We start from the raw sequence: 22634 nt of genomic DNA on the forward strand, positions 1-22634 counted from the left end.
ATTCTCTCTCTCTCCCCCTTTCTTCCATTCTCTCTGGGGGGAAAAAAAATCAATGGGAAAAAAAATTTTTTTTGAATCACATATAACTTGGTTCTAAGAATTCACCCTTAAAAGACACTTCTGAAAATACAAAGAAAAAAAGCATAAAGCTATTTACTGCAGCATTATTCATAACAGCAACAGACTGGAAACCACCTAAATGCCCACCAGAATACACACTAGAATATTATACAGCCCTAATGAATTAATAGAGAGATTTCTATGATATATTATTAAATAATAAGATACAAAAGAGCATTTTATTTAAAAGGAAGAGAAAAATACGCACACACAGAAATGCTAATTTCTGCAAAAAGTAATACAGGAAGAATAAACCAGAAATTAATGATAATACTTACGTATAGGAAGTAGGTGAAAAAAGGGTGGAAGACTGAGATGGGAACAAAACTTTTGAGTGTACTTTTGTGTACAATTTTGACTTTTTAGCAAGGTAAATGTTTTACATATTTAAAATTAAATCAACAAGGTGAAGGGGAAAGTAAGCCCTAAAAATGAATATAAACAGAAACAAAGGATAGCATAAGACAAAGAAAAAGAGAATCAATTTTTACATTTTTAAATGTAACGTGTAAAAAAAGACTATTATTCTTTTGGTAAGAATGAACACTCAAAGAAATGAGGACATTGCCTCTGGTCCTGCAAAACCTAAAAGAGTTACTATCTGGGGGGGAAAGTGTACCAACCCTAGAACCAGACTAAAATGGTTAGAAACTTTTAAGATAAAACAGGAGAAGTTAAAGAGATGTCATGCTTCATTTAGTGTCAGTGACTAAGTAACTGGTTGTAATGTCAATGCAACAAACTAGCATGTAGGCCACTATGCATGCACACACACACACACACACACACCCTCAGAAATCGGGGGGTTTTCAGACCTCAAAGCTCAAACAAATCATCTGCGGTACTACCAGTAATTCCCTCCTGGTCATACCTTGGTTGTACTTTCACCATTTCTTTCATACTGGTTTCTTTGTTGAATTTTCTCAGCAATCTCTTGTGCAATTTGACAAGTAGAATCATATGTGGAGAACCTGTATCAAAGTCATAAAAGGAGAAAAACATTTAAGGTACTTTAAAAGAAATTTATGTATTATATATTTATATACTATATATATATATATATATATATATATGAGTTTTTTTTTTCATGTATATCAAAAAAGAGCAGGTGATTCAAGACATCACATCAGTAAGAAAATAGGAGGGAGGCTCAAAAGGAAAATTGGGTCCTGGTCCCAACTTTGCTACATTTCCTCTTTTTCTCCTCCACGCTATCTATAATAATAAAAGCGTAATATGCTAATTAGACTGGACGTCCTTCTGGACGAGGCCGGGATGCCAGGGAAGCATGGGTCCCAGGTGCCTGCTAGCGGCTGGAGGGAAGCCCAGGTCCAGAGGAAAGCTGGTGCCCGCAGCCGGGGGAAAGAAGGCCTACTCTTGCACGAATTTCGTGCATCGGGTCTCTAGTCATCTATAAAAAGAACAGCTTAGTGGAGGTATCACATTTCCTGACTTCAAATTATACTACAAAGCTACAATAATCAAAAAAACAGACACAGAAAAATGGAAGAGAATTGAGAGCCCAGAAATGAACCCACATATATGTGGGCAGCTACTTTTCGACAAGGGAGTCAAAACCATACAATGGAGAAAAGAGCCTCTTCAGTAAATGGTGCTGGGAAAACCGGAAAGCCACATGCAAAAGACTAGAACTACACTGCTAGTTGACACCATGCACAAAAATTAACTCAAAATGGATCAAAGACCTAAATATAAGACCTGGAACAATAAAATACATGGAAGAAAACATCGGCACTGAACTTATGAACCTCAATCTGAGAGAGGATTTTGTGAATTTGACCCCAAAGGCAAGGAAATCAAAAGCAAAAATCAATGCATGCGACTGTATCACACTAAAAAATTTCTGCATAGCTAAAGAAACCAACAAAACAAAAAGACAACCAACTGAATGGGAGAAGATATTTGCAAACAATACTCCAATAAGGGGCTAATATATAAAAAAAACTCGTACATACAACGCAACAACAAAAAACAAACAATCCAATGGGCAGAGGACTCGAACAGACATTTTCCCCAAAAAGACATACAAATGGCCAACAGATATATGAAAAGTCTTGGTATAAGGGAAATGCAAATCAAAACTACAGTGAGAAACTACCTCACACATTGTTATGTTAGATTGGCTACTATCCACAAGACAAGTAGTAAGGGCTGGTGAGGATGTGTAGGAAAGGGAACCCTCGTGGACTGCTGGTGGGAATGCAGATTGGTGCAGGTGCTGTGGAAAACAGTAGGGAGTTTCTTCAAAAAAAATTAAAAATGGAGCTGCCTTATGAACCAGTGATTCCACTTTTGGGAATATATCTGAAGACACTCAAAACACCAGTCAGAAAGAATATAAGCACCCCTATTTTCATTGCAGCGTTATTTACCATAGCTAAGATTTGGAAGCTGCCCAAGTGTCCGGCAGTAGAAGAGTGGATAAAAAAGCAGCGGTACATTTACACAACGGAATACTACTTGGCCATGAAAAAGAAGGCAATCTTACCTTTTGTGACAGCATAGATCAGTGGTTCTCAACCTTGGCTGAACATTAGAATCACCTGGGAATCTTTTTAAAATCCTGATTTCTGGGGCTCATCCTCCGGAAATTCTGTTTCTTTGTTATGCTGCGTGGCCACAGAATTTCTGGAGGACAAGGCCCAGAAATCAGGATTTTAAAAATATTCCCAGGTGATTCTAATGTGTAGCCAAGGTTGAGAACCATTGGCATAGATCAGCCATGGGCAAACTACGGCCCGAGGGCCGGATCTGCCCCCTTAGAAATGAATAAAACTAAAAAAAAAAAAGACCGTACCCTTTTATGTAATGATGTTTACTTTGAATTTATATTAGTTCACACAAACACTCCATCCATGCTTTTGTTCCGGCCCTCTGGTCCAGTTTAAGAACCCATTGTGGCCCTCGAGTCAAAAAGTTTGCCCACCCCTGGCATAGATGGACCAGGAGAACATTATGCTAAATGAAATAAGCCGCCATTCAGAGACAGACAAGTACCATATAATTTCACTTAAATGTGGAATATAATAAGCAAAATAAACTGACAAACAAAACAGAAACAGACTCATAGATACAGAGACCAGACTAACAGCTGTCGGAGGAGAGAGGGAGGTTTCAGAGCTGGGTGAAAAAGGTGACGGATTAAGGGGGGGAAAACACTCATAGACACAGGCCACATGGGAGGGGTTGTGAGAGAAAGCAAAAGAGTGGTAGACAAGGTATCAATGGTGACGGAAGGAGACTCGATTTTGTGTAATGAACACTGAATATGAACACTGAATAAATACACTATATCGATGATGTATTATAGAATTGTACACCTGAAACCTATATAATTTTATTAACCAACTAGAGGTCCGATGCACGAAATTTGTGCAAGGGGCTCAGCCCTCCCAGCTGCTGCGGCTTACCTCGGCGGCTTGCCTCAGCCCGGCTTTGTCTGGAAGGTCGTCAGGAAGGATGTCTGGTCTAATTAGCATATTACACTTTAATTATTATAGATGTCACCCCAATAAATTCAATAAAAGCTTAAAAAAATGAAAAAAATTTGAAGAGGAGCTTAGCTCTGGCTCTGTGGTTCCAGTACATACATATGAAAATAAATAAATAATAGGATACAATATTATCTCCCACCAAAATGTGGGGTATAAATGGTGTTTCTGGAGTTCCAAATCCAGAGAAATGACTGTCATCAAGGCACTCAGACCTGACAGCATGAGGCCAAACGCTACATCTTGGGCTGAGGCACCAGGTTAAAGCAAGCCTCTCATTCAGACAGATGCCAGGGGCACCTTTCAGACGTGGCAAAGGCACAAGGAGCAGAAGACGAAAGGAACAACATGTGTCTGACCCCTTCTGCTGAACAATGGCCCTGGGTAGGAAGGTAAAGTTTAAAGTGATAAAGAGGAGAAGCTAGTTTCTGAAGAGCCTGGAACACCAGCCTAGTCAGATTAGATTTGTGAGAGAATTTCAGAGCTGTAGGTATTACTTTCACGCATAAAGCAAGGCGTTGATGAGGTTAAGTGAACTGCTGAAGGGCAAAATCCCAGGGGTCTCGCCCGAAATCCTCGCATTCTCACTTTAGCCATAAAGAGCGGTGGTTCTGAAACTTTGCTACATAGTGAATAAATGGGGAATCTTTAAAAAACAAAAAATCGCCACCAACTCCTGCCTCTCCCCTGCCCCCACCCCCAGCATTCTGGTTAAATCGGTATGGGGTTCCCCCTGGATAGGACAAGTTGTAAATGCTCCCAGGTGGTTCCAATCTGTAGCAAAGTTTGGGAACCACTGGCCTGGTGGTAATGCAACCTCATCACCGCATCAAGCATACAAGTGCCTCAAGTACTAGTTTAGGAAAATTACCCTGAACTCCATTTACATAAGCTGTTGGGAAGGAGAGAAAGTGACAGGAGACTAGTACAAGACTTCTCAAGCTGCTCATTACATGACCAGTCACCAGTATTTACTCTCTTCAAGGCATAAGGCTATAACGGACTGGACTATGGTAGAAATGGACAGCCTAAACGAGATTTAAAAGAAAAAAAACAAAGGAGATTAGTGACTAATCTGATGCTATAAGGAGTGAAGAAAAAGGAGATGATTAGTTTTCAGGCGTAAGAGATGCCATGAAGGAGAATGAAAAACTGGAAGAGGGAGAAAAAAAGAAATTTCCAGACTATGAACTGGGCCCTCTTCTACCACAAAAATACTCAATGTATGACTAAATTGATATGTGTATAACACATTAAAACACACAAACACACACACACACACACACACACACACACACAAAGACATGGAGGACAGAGATGAAACAAAAATGGCAAAATATTGATAATTCCAGAAAGTGGGTTATGAGTATTAAAGGGCTTTTTCCAGAAATGGTGTATCATCAACAAATAAGCTGCCCTAGCAGTAAAGCTAAATAACTTTAGCAAAGAGCCAGTTCAAAGACAATAACCACTCAGTGCTTGTATTAAACTGTGAGCTGACTTACCACTTGCTGCGATATGCCATTAGGGCAGTAGCTGCTGTGTTCCATTTCTAAATGCTAGCACACTACTCAGGAGCGAAGCATCATTGACCTATGACTTTCAACAGCACGAAGCAAAGCCACAGTCAAGTCTGTTTTCACAGGTTTTTCAAAGTCCCAGTGCATACTCCTTTCTACCCTCCAGATCAGCAACCCATTTTGCAAGGCAACTGATGCTAGCACAGCCAAGTCCCCCCATTGCTTCTTTCAACAGTCCAATGAGAAAGCCACTGAGTCAAGCTAGAGAGTAACAGGAAAATTATAAATGTTTTTTCAACATTAACTGTAGAAGAGGCTTGGAGTCCAGTGACAGCTTCCACCAATCTAAATGGATAACCTGGGGCCCTTATCTCTGAGCTTTATATCCCACCTTATGTATAAAGTGAGCGAGTTAGCTTTCAGGAGGTGGAGAGCAATTTAGCAAGATGTTATCAAGGGCCTTAAAAATGCTCAGCCCCTTAGATCCAACAGTTTCACTTCTCAGAAGTAAGCCAAGGAAATGAGATGGAACAAAGGGATAGTATTTATAATAATTCAAAACAAAAATTAAAAAATACCCTAATATTACAGATACAAAGAGGGTAATCCTATATAATAAAAGAGAAAGATGCAAATTGACCATCCCTCCACTACACTCACCAGCCAATCAGGAGTGAGTATGCAAATTACCCCAACAAAGATGTCGGGTTAATTTGCATATGAAAGCACCGAGCAGCCTGGGTCCTGGGAACATCCTTGGGACCCAGGCCACTCCAAGCCTGTAGGCCCGTGTGTAGGCCCTGAGCAGCTGGGATCCTAGAACGCCCTGGCCAGGAGTGGCTTACAGGCGCCGGCGCCAAGTGGCCCAGGTCCCGAGACAAGCAGGCGGGAGCACCAAGTGGGCTGGGTCCCGGGACAAGCAGCAGGGGCACCAAGCACAAATGGCCGCGGGGCGCCAAGCACAAGCAGCCGCGGGGTGGGGCGGGAACTTTCACCACAAGTTCCCGCCCCGTGGCCGCTTGAGCATGCGCCCATGCCAAGTGGCCCGGGTCCCGGGACACCGGCTGGGTTCCGGGACAAGCATCTGGGGGTGCCAAGCGGGCTGGGTCCCGGGACAAGTGGCCAGGGCGCCAACCACAAGCGGCCATGCCAAGCAGCTCAAGTCCACGCCCCCCGGCCCGGTGGACACAGCAAACGCGGGGCCGCCGGGCTTGGGGTGTGCCCCTGGTGGCCGTGGCATGCCGTGTCCGAGGGATCCACATCCCCCAGCCTGTGGACACAGCCAACGCGGGGCCGCTGGGCTTGAGGGCATGCCCCCAGTGGCCAGCCGGACACGCCCCTACCCCAGTGGACACAATGCAGGAGATCCTCTGCACATGGGCTGCAGAGGAAACACCTTTTCTTTTCTTTTCTTTTTTTAAAAAAATATATTTTATTGATTTTTTAGAGAAGAGGGGAGAGGGATAGACTGTCAGAAACATCAATGAGAGAGAAACATTGACAGCTGCCTCCTGCATACTCCCCATGGGGATGTGTCCCCAACCAAGGTACATGCCCTTGACCGGAATCAAACCTGGATCCTTCAGTCTACCGGCCGACGCTCTATCCACTGAGCCAAACCAGTTCGAGCGTAACCACCTTTTCTGACCGCGCACTGGCTAAGCTCCCTGTACGCCGCCACTTGCAGTATTCTTGGTAACCTGGGTTATAAGAATCCAAGAAGATGATCTAGGTTTTTTCCACCACACTCCTGGAGGAAAAAACTAAGGTCCGCTGCTGGAGGGGCTAAGAAATGTCATATCCTGCCCTAGGCAGTTTGGCTCAATGGATGACCGCAGGGTCCGAGTTCGATTCTGATCAAGGGCATGTACCTAGGTTACAGGCTCCTCCCTGGCCGGGGCACAGGTCAGGGCTCATGCAGGAGGCAACCAATCAAAGTGTCTCTCTCACATTGATGTTTCTCTCTGTCTCTCCCTCTCTCTTCCACACTCTCTAAAAATCAATGGAAACATATCCTCAGGAAATGTCATATCCTATGAAAGACACATCTTGAAAATGCCTAAAGAAAGTTATCATTTTTTCATGGTGAAGGGACTGGAGTCCGTGTTGATGAAAACATCTTAGCGGCTGCGGTGGCTGGCAGTGGTTGCAGCAGCAGGGTGATGGGGCTGGCACCTTCCCGTGATCAGCCCAGTCGCCTCCCACAGAGGGAAGCCAGACTGTGGCTTAGGCCCGCTCCCCATGGGCCTGTGAGAGGGGGCAGGCTGGGCTGAGGGACCGCCCCCCCCACCCCAATGCACAAATTTCGTGCACTGGGCCCCTAGTAATTAAATAAGATATGGTTATTCATGGCATTTTTATGCAGCAAGAAAATGTATTTTCAGTAAATATTTAATAATATAGAGAGATATTCCTTTACATAATATATATGTGTTATAAGTAACACATATATTTTATATAAATAAATTCATTTTAAAAAACAATAATGGCTACTATTCTAAATGACAGCTAAAGATATCAAATTTTTTCCTCTGCAAATAGTTGTTATTTTCTAAATTTTCTATAGGGGTGTATACAACTGTTAAAAATAGGCGGAAAAATTAGTGTTAAATCAAACCATTGGGTCAGATACCCTAGATCAGTGGTTCTCAGCCTTCCTAATGCCACGACCCTTTAATACAGTTCCTCATGTTGTGGTGACCCCAACCATAAAATTATTTTCGTTGCTACTTCATAACTGTAATGTTGCTACTGTTACGAATCGTCATGTAAATATCTGATATGCAGGATGTATTTTCATTGTTACAAATTGAACATAATTAAAGCATAGTGATTAATCACAAAAACAATATGTAATTATATATGTGTTTTCCGGTGGTCTTAGGTGACCCCTGTGAAAGGGTCGTTGGACCCCCAAAGGGGTCGTGACCCACAGGTTGAGAACTGCTGCCCTAGATCTTAGGTAGTGCTAACTTGGATCTTGCAATCCATTCTGATGTCCAGGCTTCAGCAATTACAAACTATAATTAGAGATGTCAACCTAAGACATATACTCCAAAAAGAACTTTACAGAACTGTAATGTTTTTAATTATTACACAAAAGGCTCAAATCTGATCAACTATAGCAATATGTTCCCAGGGATCAGAACTGAGTCTTTCGTCATCCAGTCCTCGGGGATTTAATTGTTGAATAAAATAAACAACTCAACAGCTATTGTTTTTCTGCAAGGGCTGTTGACTCGGGTAAGGGTAAAATGCCTCATCAACTAATGCCTAATTCCCTCCCAGATTCCTACACGTTTTCTGAAGGACTCACAAGACCGGGGTCCTATGCCAAGTGGTTACTAACTGGCCGGAGACGATGGATCCTGATCCCGTGAAATAAGGGGGTTCACCAGGTGGCCAGCACCCGCAGAAAGGCTGCTTCCGCTGCACTTTCCCAGGAGAGCAGCGAAGCCGGCACCAGTCAGCCCCGCCGCAGAGGAGGCGGGAAATCCCCGCGGCCAGACGCGGCCCAGGAGGACGAGCGGAGCGTCCAGAGTCCAGCGCGAGCCCGCAGCTCCGAGGGGCTCACGGGTCTCCTGCCCCGGCCACCCCAGCCTACACCGATGGCGGGATGCGGCAGAGACACCTCCGGCAGCGGGAGAGTCCGTGCGGCCCCTCCTCTGATCTCTAAAGGCCTTCAGCCGCAATGCCCAGCGGTCGCCTGCTCCCCGGAAACCCGGCCGACCCCCAAAGCCCCCGCGCGCGTGGCCGCCGCCACCACCGGGGACTCACCAGGGGTCCGGAGCCATAGTGCAGCCTCCGCCGCGCCGGGACACTTCCTGCCGCAGCAGCTGACTACGGCGGCCCGCGCGGGTCACACCCCGCGCTCCGACCCGAACGCGCCGGAACCTGGAGTTTGCCAAGTGAATGAATATACGGTGAGCGGGTCTCCGGCCCCGTGATAAAGGACAGCGCTCCGCCGAGGAGCAGCAGGTTGGAGCAATGTTTCCGCTAAGAGACGCGAACAGCTGGGTGCAGTTAAAATAAAATTGTTGAACAAAATTGTATCCTGCTTGAAACAAAAACGATTGTGGTGATCATTCCGCAAGTGTATAAGTTCACTAAAACTCACTTTAAGTGAATTTTGTGATATGTAAATTATGCCTCAATAAAGCTGAAACTCTTTTTTACCCAGCTTCAAACTAGCGACCTGACGTATTAATTATATATTATTTTATGGCAGTCTTTCCATCAGAAGAAATCCTCTGATCAATTTTTAAATGCCATGAAGTACTTGATTACATAGTTACCCAAAAGATCACAGACTCTTTACATTGGGGAAGGAGTAATTCCCCCTGTGCATTTGGTAGCCCCTAAATTTGCAGAAAGCTAGGAAAAAGAAGCCCTCTGCGTATTTGCAAAAGGGCTTGCAGGAATTTGAACTCCGCAGGCTAGGTTTAGCGCGGGCGTGGATCTGATGCGCATGCGCACGTCCGTTACCATAACGACCAGAAGACGCTGTGTGTCCGGGAGGTTGAGCGAAAAGTGAGAGGTGTCTCCGCATGATGGAGAACCAAATTTCTCCCAAGGCCGAGATGGCCGAGGTCCCCCACGCAGCCGAGGTGGCCGAGCTGGAGCTTCAGGCTGTGATCGGCTTCAATGGTGAGGCCATGAGTATGTCTGGGCTGGGTGGTGTGGGAACCCTGGGATGTGTAGTGCTAACAGGAGCAGTGAGACAGCGGGTGGTACCTGGCAGACAGGTGGGATGCTGGCATGAGCCTTTGCCAGGGCCATATATGGGGCCTGGGGGGTGGGGAGGAGACAGCTTCTCCTGCACAAAAGCCTTAGAGCGTCAATTCTTCGCTCCAAGTCTCAATGGACTGGATGGTTATTCCCAGCACCTAAAGGGACCAAATGTCTCCTCACAGGGCTGTAAGGATGAATAAGCGTGTTGTACCCCTTCTCCCACCAGATCAGCCTTCCCTGGCTCTAACCTCCATGTAGTTCGAAAAGCTGTCCGCCCCTCAGTAACCACTGGATAACCGAGTCCATGATGGCCCCTGGGACTAACTAACTTCCAACATCCCAGCTGCTGTACACATAAGCACCGCTTTAGGGGATGATCCTGTGCTTTAACCCAAAAGAAGATTCTATTGGTGAGGACTTCAGACCACGACAGAAGCCAAAAAAGACGCCAAGGGGGAACTGGAGGGGAGAGAGGCTTTGGTCAGAGGGGGCCTGGCTGTTCTGCCCAAGTCCTTACTTAGACTAGTAACTGCCTATTATTTTGGACATTAAGGGGAGAAATGATTTTGGGTTTTTTTCTGAAGAATGAAAAAAAGCAATGAATTACATTTTTTAAAAGCAAAATTTTAAAAGTACATTGTAATGCCTGGAAGCTTTAAAATTGTAAAATTGTACATACAAAACAATCAATGACCAAGATTTTAAGAGCATTCTAGGACATGGCTCTTGACTCTTATCTTCGTTTTAATTTAACCATCTCTATAGAAAGTAGGCACTTAAGCCCTAGTTGGTTTGGCTCAGTAGATAGAGCTTCAGCCTGCAGACTGAATAGTCCCAGGTTCGATTCTGGTCAAGTGTACATGCCCAGGTTATGGTCTCAATCTCCAGTAGGAGGCGTGCAGAGGCAGCCGGTCAATGGTTCTCTCTCAGATCAATGGTTCTCTCTCATCATTGATGTTTATATCTCTCTCTCCCTCTCCCTCTCCCTTCCTCTCTGAAATCAATAAAACTGGTTTTTAAGAAAAAGAAAAAGAAAGTGCATCTGAAGTATGGGCCATCTTTGGAGCTGGATCCAAAATCATTGGTAAAAGAAGTAAGTGGCCTGCAGTCCGTGCAAAGGGTCACAGTGGTGACTAGTGTAGAGCCTCAAATATAGAGCTCTGCAATCGAAGTCATGCTGCCCTGTAGCGCTCCAAGAGTAAATAAATGGCAAATTATATCCAATGTCTTCCATGGCAGTTAATTACTAATTATTTTGGCCTTTTTACTTTATTTATTTTAAAATATATTCTTATTGATTTCAGAGAGAAAAGAAAAGGGGAAGAGAGAGAGAAACATCAATGAGGACAGGGAATCATTGATTGTCTGCCTCCTGCATGCCCCACACTGGGGATCAAGCCTGCAACCCCAGGCATATGCCCTGACTGGAAATCGAACTGCAACCTCCTGGTTCATAGGTCAACGCTCAAGGACTGAGCCACGCCAGCCAGGATATCTTGGCCTTTTTTAAATGGCCCAAATTAATTGAATTGTTTTTTTTTATTAAAAATATATTTTATTGATTTTTTACAGAGAGGAAAGGAGAGAGATAGAGAGTTAGAAACATCGATGAGAGAGAAACATCGATCAGCTGCCTCCTGCACATCTCCTACTGGGGATGTGCCCGCAACCCAGGTACATGCCCTTGACCGGAATCGAACCTGGGACCTTTCCGTCCGCAGACCGACGCTCTATCCACTGAGCCAAACCGGTTCCGGCAATTGAATTGTTTTTACCTTGTTGGTTTTGTGACAATTTGTATTCTCTCCTAGTAAAATATACATTATTTAAAACCACCACACGCCAAGTAGTATGCTATTCACTGCAAACACAAGGACAAATTCATAGCCATACTTAAAAAGAGTTTTTAAAAATAGAAAAATGGAGTGAAACCAAAAGAAAAATCAGCCATCATTACATTTCCCAAAATATCACTGTTCAATTTTGCTGTGATCCTTTCACATAAACACATACATCACTTACATATAAATATGGTGTTTTTTAAATAAAACTTGATCCGGACATATATAACCTCTTATAACAAGAATTTCACTTAACAGGATGCCATATAAATATTTCCTTAGCAGTAAATATACTCTATGCCATAATTTTTAATATTTTAATATATTATTCTGTTGCAAAGATATGCTACAATTTATAAGAGCAATGCCCTGTTCTTAAAAATTTAGGATGATTTTCATTTTCTACATTTATTTTTAAATGCTACAAAGAACATCTGCATAGGTAACCTTTTTACCCTAACTTTTTTCCTTAGGATAATTTCTGAGTACATTTTACAGATTTTTGATGTATCCTCCAAATGCTATATCTGACTTGGAACAGAAATGTGTGCTCAAAAAGCATGGGAATATTATAATAACATTATTTCTTTTTTTTTTCTTTTTTTCTTTTTTTGTCATTTTCTTACAGTAGCATTATTTCAAACCACTGGAAATTAAAACAACCAAATGTTCATCAAAATTAAAAGGACAAATAAATTGTGGTATATTTACACAATAGATAACTGTACAGCAATGGAAAAAGAGTGAACTATTACACACAGCATGGCTAGATCTCACACACATAATATTGAATGGAAAAACCTAGATGTAAAAGAGTGCATATTGCATAATTCAATTCACAAAGTTCTAAAATGAGGAAAATTAATTTAAAAAAAATAGAAGTCAAAACAGCAATTACCTTTGGGAAAATGTAAACTGGGCAAAGGCACCTGGTGGGTATCTGGGGAGGGCGGCAGTAATAATCTATCTCTTTATCCAGGCCACAGTTGAGTTGGTATGTTTACTTGGTAAAAGGTTACTGGGTTTTCTTGTATTTTTTGTCCTCAATGAAAAAAATGTTTAAGAGGATTAAAAATGGCGGTGGAGTAAGTGGAAGCTACACCAACACTCTCCCAGGACCAAACTGGAAAGACAACTAAAATATAGAAAAACCAGCCTGAAAAATCAACTGAAGACTAGCTGCAGAGAACCCTGATAACCAAGGACAGGAAGTGGAGCCTCCATAGAGACTGAGGGCATCTTTCTCCTGGGACCTTTGCTAACCAGGAGGTTTTGACCTGGGGAAAGACAGTCACTCTACCCTGTAGCCCATCTAAGGCCAATCAAGGCTGATAACAATCAGACTGCAGGCGGAGGCTTTGAGTCTTTGCCTGATGTCCTTCTGCAAGCATGTCAAACTCAAAGGCTAACACGGGCCAAATAAACAAGGTCTACTAGTAAGTTTATGTGGCCTCAAAAAAACAAAAGCTTCCATTTTCATAGAAACGTAGGTTTATTTCAATAGAGACAGGCTGAATACAAAGGGCTGAAATAAATGAGTCATTGTTAGCATAAAATAATAGAACTTTTAATAAAAATTAATATTTTTTCTTGAACATTAACTTACCAGACACTGAAAACTGCACAAATTAATAAGCGTAACGCAAATTAACCTATTTAATGTCCTCTGAAAGTGAAATATTTCCTGTTGCGCACACCAAACAAGCCAGTCCAAGATTAATGACGTGGCCATCAGCTGCTAAAATATTCGCTGCTAGTATTAGTGGAGAGAAATGGTGCACGTGCGCATAAGGTGCGTAAGGGAAATGAGTGCAACACGATGATAGCAATCGGTCATTAGCGAATGTTGTAGTTCGTTATTAATAATTATGTATAACAGGATATTATAAAAATTAAGTTGTGAAATTTTTATTAAAACTTTTCTTACATACCGTTATATTGGCTGGGCCACACTATTTGTTGTGGGTCGGATGCAGCCCTTGGGCCTGGATTTTGACCTGCTTGCTCTAAGGCAGTGGTTCTCAACCTTCTGGCCCTTTAAATACAGTTCCTCATGTTGTGACCCAACCATAAAATTATTTTCGTTGCTACTTCATAACTGTAATGTTGCTACTGTTATGAATCATAATATAAATATCTGATATGCAGGGTGGTCTTAGGCGACCCCTGTGAAAGGGTCGTTCGACTGCCAAAGGGGCCGCGACCCACAGGTTGAGAACCACTGCTCTAAGGCCAATCAAGGCTAATAATCAGACTGCAGGATCTCTGGGGGTTTTGCATCTTTGCCTCATCTCCTTCTGGGCCCAGGTGTAGGAAAAGCAGACCCTGGTGCACATCTTGGTCCTTTCCAAAGGCATGCGATGCAGCTCCAGAAGAGGGAGCCACAAGCTGCGGATTGCTGATAGCCCTGAACAGGGTACTTGGGGCAGAAACAGACTGCCTGAGAAACTGACTGTCCTGAGCTAGAGATTGGGAGTCATAGCAGATCTACCTAACACACAGACACAAACCCAAACAGGCAGCCAAAATGGGGAGACGAGAGAGAGAGAGAGAGAGAGAGAGAGAGAGAGAGAGAGAGAGAGAGAGAGAGAGAGAGAGAGAGGGAGATTCTCCAGGAGAAGAGAGAAATGAAATGGAGATAAGAAATTTATCTGATACAGAGTTCAGAATAATGATGGTAAAAAATGTTAAAAATTCTATAATACCTCTCATAAAAAAAACAAGCAAACTTTATGAAAGTTTGGGAGGTCAAGGAAGGGTTAATCCAAGTAGTCTTTAAAGTTGGGTAGGAGTCAGAGTAAAGACTGAGGAGCAAAATATTCCAGGCAGCAGGTGTATGGTGAGCAAAGAAGGAAGGCGGAGCCTGTGGGGACTGGTTGGGGAATGGCAAAGGCCGGGTGTGGCTTCGGGGTCAGGGAGGGCAGGATAACCCAGGAAAGAACCTGGGATTCGATGGTAGAGGCCTTAAATACCAGGTAACTGAGTTTAGTCTCCACATGGAAACAAATTAGAAGCAAAAGTAAAGCCCCTTTCCTCATTATGACACTCGAACTCATTGTAGTTCCACATTATACATTATACTTTCACATTATAAGTTTTAACTTGAAGGTGTAAATGTTTAACTGTACTTGACTCTTTTAGGTATTTTCATGGGAATTTATTATGTAAGCAAACCAAGTAGAGTTGTGTTGCTTATGAAAGCTTTTTATAAGGCTGTAGGTATTAAGAGTTCTTAAACTGAAAACACCAACATTACCAAAACAGACGAGGAGTCTGCAAGCTATAGCCTATAGACCAAGTCTGGGCTTCTGCCTGTTTTTCTAAATAAAATTTTATTGGAACCCAGCCAATAAAATGTTTTTCTCTCTCTCCCTTACTCCCTCTAAAATCAATTTTAAAAAGTACTTTAAAAAATGCTTTAAAATTGATTTAAAAATTGGTTTAAAAAGTTACAGTCTGGAAATGTTTTGGAACTAGATAGAGAGGTGGTGCCATTGGAATGTTCATTTTTTTAAAATATATTTTTATTGATTTTGGATTTGAGAGCGAGAGAAACATCAATGAGAGAGAAACAGCAACATTGATTGGATGCATATACTGGCATTTTCTGTTAGGATTTGCTCTTTGGCTTATGTTTAAGAAGTCATTTCCTACAACTTGTACATACATTGAGTCTTGTTTTTCACATTGAGATCCTTGGTCTACCTGGAATGTATTGTGTGTGGATGGTGGGAAGAGCGGATCTAATTTTACTTTTTCCACGTGGATAGCCATATGATTATTTAAAAGGAGCCTGCAATTAGAAATAAACAAATATATATTTTAGTCGGAATAGATTACCTCCAGACATAAAGCTTAGTATTATGAGAACTTACTGCATAAAAAAGGAACAATAACAAAATGAAAGAAATCATTTACTCGGTAAATACATTTGGCCATTTGAGCAAAAAGGAAATCTATTTAGCTACTGGGATCACACTCTGCACCAAAATAAATTCCAGAGGGAGTTAAATATAAAAGACAAATTCATTAAAAGACCAGAAAGCTACATCTATAAATATGACACTTTTGGTGGAGAATGGAAATATCAATACGTAAGATTTTTAAGTATCCAGGAATAAACATAATAAGAAATGTGTGAGATCTTTCCAAAGAAAAATTGTAAATGCTACTGGGCGGAGGCACATAGAAGGAGACTATGGGAAATATACCCTGTTTTTAGAAAAGAGACATAATGTATCATTACGGAAATTATCTTTCCTTAAATTAATCTATACATTCAATACACCCCACTAAAAATGACTTTTTAACAAGTCAAGCTGAACTTAAAGCTTATATTGTAAAGTAAATATGAAGAACTAAAACAAATCCTAACCAAAGGTGAGTGATAAGGGGGACTTGTGTCTATTTCACATTAAAACATATTACAAAGGCCTGGCTGGGTAGCTTCGCTGGTTAAAATGTCATCCAATACATCAAGGTTCAATTCCTGGTCAGAGAACATACAAGAAGCAACCAATGAATGCATAAGTAAGGGAAACAACAAATCAGTGTTTCTCTCTCTTTCCCTCTCCCTCGCTAAAAAAAAAAAAAAGAAAAAGAAAAAATCAATAATAAAAAACATTTTGCCAAGGTTTGAAATTGTTGACATGATTCTTGGCAAATATCTGGAAGATTGCAACCTCCTGTGAAGGGTCCAGGGCTTATTCAAAGTGCCTGGTGGAGACTTAGGACTGAAACCAGAATTTTATCTTTACCAAACTTGTGCTCAGGGCAATGAATTCACGTGCCTGTGTTCTCACCGGGATGCACTCACCAGACAGGCATTCTTGCTTCTTAGAATGACAAGAATTGGCCCGAGGGCCTTGATGTTCAAAGTGAGGTTCCTGGACCAGCATCAACATCAGCCGCACTTGGGAGCTTGTCAGAAAAGGCGATATCTCTGTCCCGCTCCAGACCTAAAACCAGAACCTACCTTTCAACCAGGCACCTGGGGAGTTTTTGCACATTGCAGTTTGAGCAGTCACACACTAGACCAGTGGTTCTCAACCTTGGCTGCACATTAGAATCACCTGGGAATCTTTTTAAAATCCTGATTTCTGGGCCCCATCCTCCGGAAATTCTGTTTCTTTGTTACTAATGTTGTGGCCCCACCCCATAACAAAGAAACAGAATTTCCGGAGGATGAGGCCCAGAAATCAGGATTTTAAAAAAGATTCCCAGGTGAGGTGATTCTAATGTGCGGCCAAGGTTGAGAACCACTGCACTAGACTGACCTTGTCAGTGGAATAAAATTACCTTTCACCCACCACTTACTTTCGTTGAACTAAGGCCTATATCAAAAGTGTTCTCCTTTGTACTCATTTTTTTTTTTAATTACCAGCCACTTCTGCACCTTCTTATTAATTTTAATCTCTCTCTCTTAGGACATGTGCCCAACGGTCTGAAATGCCACCCTGACCAGGAACACCTGGTTTACCCTCTGGGTTGCACAGTCCTCATTCAGGCGATAAATACCAACAAACAGGATTTCCTGCACGGCCACGGCAACAACGTCTCCTGTGTGGACGTCTCCAACAGCGGGGAGTACATTGCCTCGGGGCAGGTCACATACATGGGCTTCAAGGTGAGCAGCCCGAGAGTCACTCGCTGTGAGGCGACTGAGAGCCGCCTGCCTTAGCAAACCCGCCCCGCCTGCTCGTGGGTCAGCTCTGGGCTGACGCGCGTCTGTGACGTACAGTAACCTTCATCTCGGGTCAAAACTGCTGTTTAAAATTTTATCCCTGCTACTCTGTAAAAATGTGCTTGCTTCAGAGGGAAAATAAGACTACTCCCCACTCCAGAGAGGCTGTAAAATATGCCCCAGATAGGGTTGTCAGTGTTGGCGCCAGGCCAGGCCTTGAGATACGGTCTCACGGCCCTGTCCCGGCACACAGGACTTTTTCTCAGAAGGTCCGGAAGTCTCATTCCAAATTTGGAAAACAAAGAGCTGAAAAACGTATAAATTGAAAAGACTTCCACCATACTGGGCCCCGGAATTTGAGAAGCTAGAGTTCCGCTGGGCCCGCTCGCGCCAGCGAAAATGAACAGGACTCCAAATAAATTTGGCTTATTGATTCAGGCGTCTTCTGATTTACAATATAACATCTGTACCCTTCCTCCTCTCCCTCTTGACCCCCCCTTCAGCTCCTTTTCATTCTCCCAGGCCGAGAGGGAAGGAACCCGGCAGTTCTTACACCAAATGCTGCTGCCGGTGACCGATCTGCTCAGGAATAGAAGTCACCCTTTGAAACGGTTTCCATTCTGTTGCTGTGGTCTTTGTAGGACATGATGCCCTTTCTAGAAAAGTGACATCGCTGCTCTTCTTCGCCGAGGGGGGCAGCCGCCTCCGCGGGTTCTTGAAAGCCTGCCCGTGACCTGACTGTGTGCTCTTTCTCCCAGGCAGATATCATCTTGTGGGATTACAAGAAAAGGGAGCTGATTGCCCGGCTGTCACTTCACAAGGGCAAAATTGAAGATCTGGCCTTTTCACCAAATGATCTGTACTTGGTCTCCCTCGGGGGCCCAGATGATGGAAGGTAACGAACTAAACATGCGTAGTTATGCTCCAGCAGGCATGTTTCTAGACATGCCAAGGACCTCTCCCGCCTCTAACATTCCCTGGTGTGTGAAAGCCTAGGAAGAAAATGCCATAGGACCCTGGCGGGCATTGAAATGTGCTGGGGGCTTTAGAAAATGACCAGTGCCTGGCTCCACCCGCAGAGAGTCAGCTTTGATTGGTCTGGGCTTTGGGAGCAATAAAAGCCTCCACATGATTCTAATGTGCATCTAAATTCGAGAGTCATTGCTATTAAAAAAAGAGAGAGAGAGAAAGATGACATCTTCATCATCATTGTCATCAGCAGCAGCATCACAGGCAAAGCTGATTTTTGTGAGCACTGACTATGTGCCAGGTGTGTGCTGCACTTGAACTGCGTTACCCCACTTAAGCCTCACAGCAACTCCAGGAGGTGGGAGCTGCTGCTACCGGGAGGGGCTAAAAAGCTGCCAGTGGCAAGGAGCAGAGCTGAGAGGCAAGCCCTGGCGCTGCGACGCCAGAGGCGGCATTTTTAGCTTGCCTCGCCAAGACATGACCTTGGCCCTCAAGGAACTCATAGTCAAGTGAGTGGGCAGAGAATACATACTAGGACAAATGAAATTGGGGGGAAAGTATTTAAAAACACTACGCTAGAAGGAACAATCAATGCAGTCCACCTACCTGTGTAAAGAGCCTGGAAAAGTAAAGTAACAACACCTGAGGTGTGCGTAGGATTCAATACCGTGGTGCGCTCTCACAGGTACGTTCTTGTTTGAGCTCCATGGGTTTATTACAAATGAGATTTATCAACAACAAAAAATGAAATTTACTTTTATGTGTCGTGATATAGTGATAGTTCTGTATGCATACCAGACTTGTGTAGCAAGGCCACAGAATTTTAATGAGATTCCCACCTTCAATAGGTGTTCCTTTCCCCTGTTGAGTAGTTACACCTTCCCTGGGCCATCCCCATTTGACTGTTTGTGGTAAGAAATGTACCCAGAGTCACCTGTCAGTATTCTTAGTTTAGCTTTAAAGCAGCTGTGCTCAGCCTTGGGTGCACATTGGAATCACCCAAGGAAATGTACAAACTACCGACGCCTCGTCTCACCCCAGAGATCCCTGGAGCTCGGCAATCAGGCCCCTTCCACCTCCACGTCTTTCTGCCAGAAAGGTGCCCAGGCTAGACCCAGGGGGAGAAAAAGATGGCCCTCTAGCCAAGCTTAATCTGCAGCTTGTTCGTCTCCTCTGTCATTTTAAGTTTGATTTTAGGCTGTCTAAAACTTGCTTGCAGAAAATTAGGGGATGTTGAGAAAAACATTCTAAAGAAAGTTTCTTTCCTAAAGAAAGAAAAACAAACCTTGCCAGGCAAGAGCATGCAATATGCCCACCCCTGAACAGCCACGGAGGGGAGGAAGGCAAAGTTCTGAGGGTTGGTTTTGGATAATCAGGGATCAACCCTGAACCTGTGGCAGGGTCCCTTCTACCCAAACCACCTGGCGTCTACACACAGGATGAGGAACAGAGGGGTGGTAGGGACTGTAGTAGACATTTGACAGTTTGGATGTGCATGCTTTTAAAAAACATTTTGTAAACTATTTATGAACCTTTTTTGCACTAACGTTATCGCACATCAGTGTTGTAATGCACCCTGCTTTTTGGTCAACTTGATATCAGGAACATATTCTGTGTGTGCACGTGTAGACACATGCCACATTCTTTGCAATGGCTGCATGGTATTCCACTGCATGGATGTGCTGGAATTTACTCAGCCATCTCTCTCTCTATGTCAGTGGCTTTTATTTAGTTTTACACTTTAAACTTATTTTTCTGAAAAATTTAAACTAGCCCTGACCAGTTTGGCTCAATGGATAGAGCGTCGGCCTGCAGACTGAAGGGTCCCAGGTTCGATTCTGGTCGAGGGCATGTACCTTGGTTGCGGGCACATCCCCAGTGGGGGGTGTGCAGGAGGCAGCTGATTGATGTTTCTCTCTCCTCGATGTTTCTAACTCTCTATCCCTCTCCCTTCCTCTCTGTAAAAAAATCAATAAAATATATTTAAAAAACAAAAAAATCTATGCTTTAAAAAAAAAGAAAAATTAAAACTACACATGTCCATGGTTTATAAAGAAAGTATGTTTTCTAACTATGCAGATGGATTTAAAATACATATTCCCTCCACCTAGAAGAGCTCTACTCTCCTAAGGCCCTTGGGTTCATTCTTTACAGCTGTATTGAGATATATTTTACGTACCATAAAATTCATCCATTTAAGGTATACAGTTGAGTGGTTAATTGAGTGGTTTTGTGTGTTTTTTTTTGGGGGGGGGGGTTGCTAAAATACTTCTCCAAGGAATTTTTTACATGCTGTGTTTTGTAACCATCACCACAATCAATTTTATTTTATTTTTTTTTTTTTAATTAAATCTTTATTGTTCAGATTATTACATTTGTTCCTCTTTTTTTTCCCCCCATAACTCCCCTCCTCCCAGTTCCCGCCCCACCCTCCGCCCTCACTCCCCACCCACTGTCCTCATCCATAGGTGCACGATTTTTGTCCAGTCTCTTCCCGAATCTCCCACACCCCTTTCCCCCCCAGGAATAGTCAGTCCATTCCCTTTCTATGTCCCTGATTCTATTATAATCAACAGTTCATTCTGTTCATCAGATTATTTATTCACTTGATTCTTAGATTCACTTGTTGATAGATGCATATTTGTTGTTCATAATTTGTATCTTTACCTTTTTCTTCCTCTTCCCCTTCTTAAAGGATACCTTTCAGCATTTCATATAATCCTGGTTTGGTGGTGATGAACTCCTTTAGCTTTTCCTTATCTGTGAAGCTCTTTATCTGACCTTCAATTCTGAATGATAGCTTTGCTGGATAAAGTAATCTTGGTTGTAGGTTCTTGGTATTCATCACTTTGAATATTTCTTGCCACTCCCTTCTGGCCTGCAAAGTTTCTGTTGAGAAATCAGCTGACAGTCGTATGGGTATTCCCTTGTAGGTAACTGAGTTTCTTTCTCTTGCTGTTTTTAAGATTCTCTCTTTATCTTTTGCTCTTGGCATTTTAATTATGATGTGTCTTGGTGTGGTCCTCTTTGGATTCCTTTTGTTTGGGGTTCTCCGCGCTTCTTGGATCTGTAAGTCCATTTCTTTCACCAGGTGGGGGAAGTTTTCTGTCATTATTTCTTCAAATAGGTTTTCAATATCTTGCTCTCTCTCATCTTCTGGCACCCCTATAATTCTGATGTTGGTACGCTTGAAGCTGTCCCAGAGGCTCCTTACACTATCCTCGCATTTTTGGATTCTTTTTTCATTTTGCTTTTCCGGTTGGGTGTTTTTTGCTTCCTCGCATTTCAAATCATTGACTTGATTCTTGCGCTCCTCTGGTCTGCTGTCGGGAGTCTGTATAATATTCGTTATTTCAGTCCGTGTATGCTTAATTTCTAGTTGGTTCCCCAATATAAGATCGAGGGTCTTATTAGTTTTCTTGTAGATCTCATTAAGTTTATCGACGGCTTCTAAACAGTTCTTGAGAGACCTTAAAAGTGTGGTTCTGAACTCTATATCTTCCATTGACAATTTTGTCCTGTTTCTTTGTCTCCGCATTTTGTTATGCTTCCTTGGTGCACCCCCTAGTGGTCTTTGTTCACAGTCTTATAGTTAAATCTTGATTGTTGTAGCTAATTCCAGGGAGGGTTTGACCTCCAGGCCAAGTGGCTATGAGAATCAGCTGTGTCAGCAGTGAGAGAACTTCTGTCCTCTAGGGAGGTGCTAATCTAGCCTTTGCCTGAGGCTATCCGGCAAATGCCTGTGTGCAGGGCTTGGGCGGGGCGGGTCGCACAGGATCAACAGGGTGGGCCGGAGAGAGCAGTTATGGCGGCTCTCAGTCCTGTCCCCAGGGGCTCTGCCTCTCTGAGTCCCAGCACCCGCTGCAAAGCTCAGAGAGAAAGCTGCACTCGCTCTGACCGAAGCCAGACAGTCCCGCTTCTCCCGTTTGAGTCTGGGTCCCTAAAGACTCGCCCGGATCTGGAGCTCAGAGTCTGCGACTCCCTCCCGATTGAAAACGCCAACCGCGCCCTCCGCCGCCAGCCCGCTCGCGCACTCCGCACCTCAGAATTTGACTTCAGCACTGCGCCTCCTCTGAGTGTCCGTATGCGTTTCTCTTTCCTCCTAGTTGTAGGACTTCCACTCAGGCAGCGTTCCTGTGGTTCTGGGTGATGTCCCTTCCGTTTTTTGGTTTCACTTTTGAAGTAGTTGTTCAAAGCAGCAAACTCCAGTGTTAACCTATGCCGCCATCTTGGTTCTCTCCACAATCAATTTTAGAAC

At 43.3% G+C, this 22634-nt stretch overlaps 2 protein-coding genes across 4 annotated transcripts in view; one reads left to right on the top strand and one right to left on the bottom strand.

The window, feature by feature from the left end:
- Positions 1-9034, bottom strand: part of STX8 (syntaxin 8) — a 230323-nt gene extending 221289 nt beyond the window's left edge. For all 3 annotated transcript variants that reach the window (XM_036341589.1, XM_036341587.1, XM_036341590.1), the window contains exons 1-2: positions 8930-9034; positions 992-1091 (exon numbers count right to left, since the gene is read on the bottom strand). In XM_036341589.1, the coding sequence (XP_036197482.1) occupies positions 992-1091; positions 8930-8946 (117 nt within the window). In that variant the 5' untranslated portion in view covers positions 8947-9034. The remainder of the gene's footprint in view (positions 1-991; positions 1092-8929) is intronic.
- Positions 9035-9702: 668 nt separating this feature from the next.
- Positions 9703-22634, top strand: part of CFAP52 (cilia and flagella associated protein 52) — a 38885-nt gene continuing 25953 nt past the window's right edge. Inside the window, exons 1-3 of the mRNA XM_036341792.1 lie at positions 9703-9799; positions 17151-17350; positions 18166-18302. Of these exons, the coding sequence (XP_036197685.1) occupies positions 9703-9799; positions 17151-17350; positions 18166-18302 (434 nt within the window). The remainder of the gene's footprint in view (positions 9800-17150; positions 17351-18165; positions 18303-22634) is intronic.

This window comes from Myotis myotis, unplaced genomic scaffold (genome assembly GCF_014108235.1).
Source record: "Myotis myotis isolate mMyoMyo1 unplaced genomic scaffold, mMyoMyo1.p scaffold_m19_p_17, whole genome shotgun sequence".
NCBI classification, from domain to species: Eukaryota; Metazoa; Chordata; class Mammalia; order Chiroptera; family Vespertilionidae; genus Myotis; species Myotis myotis.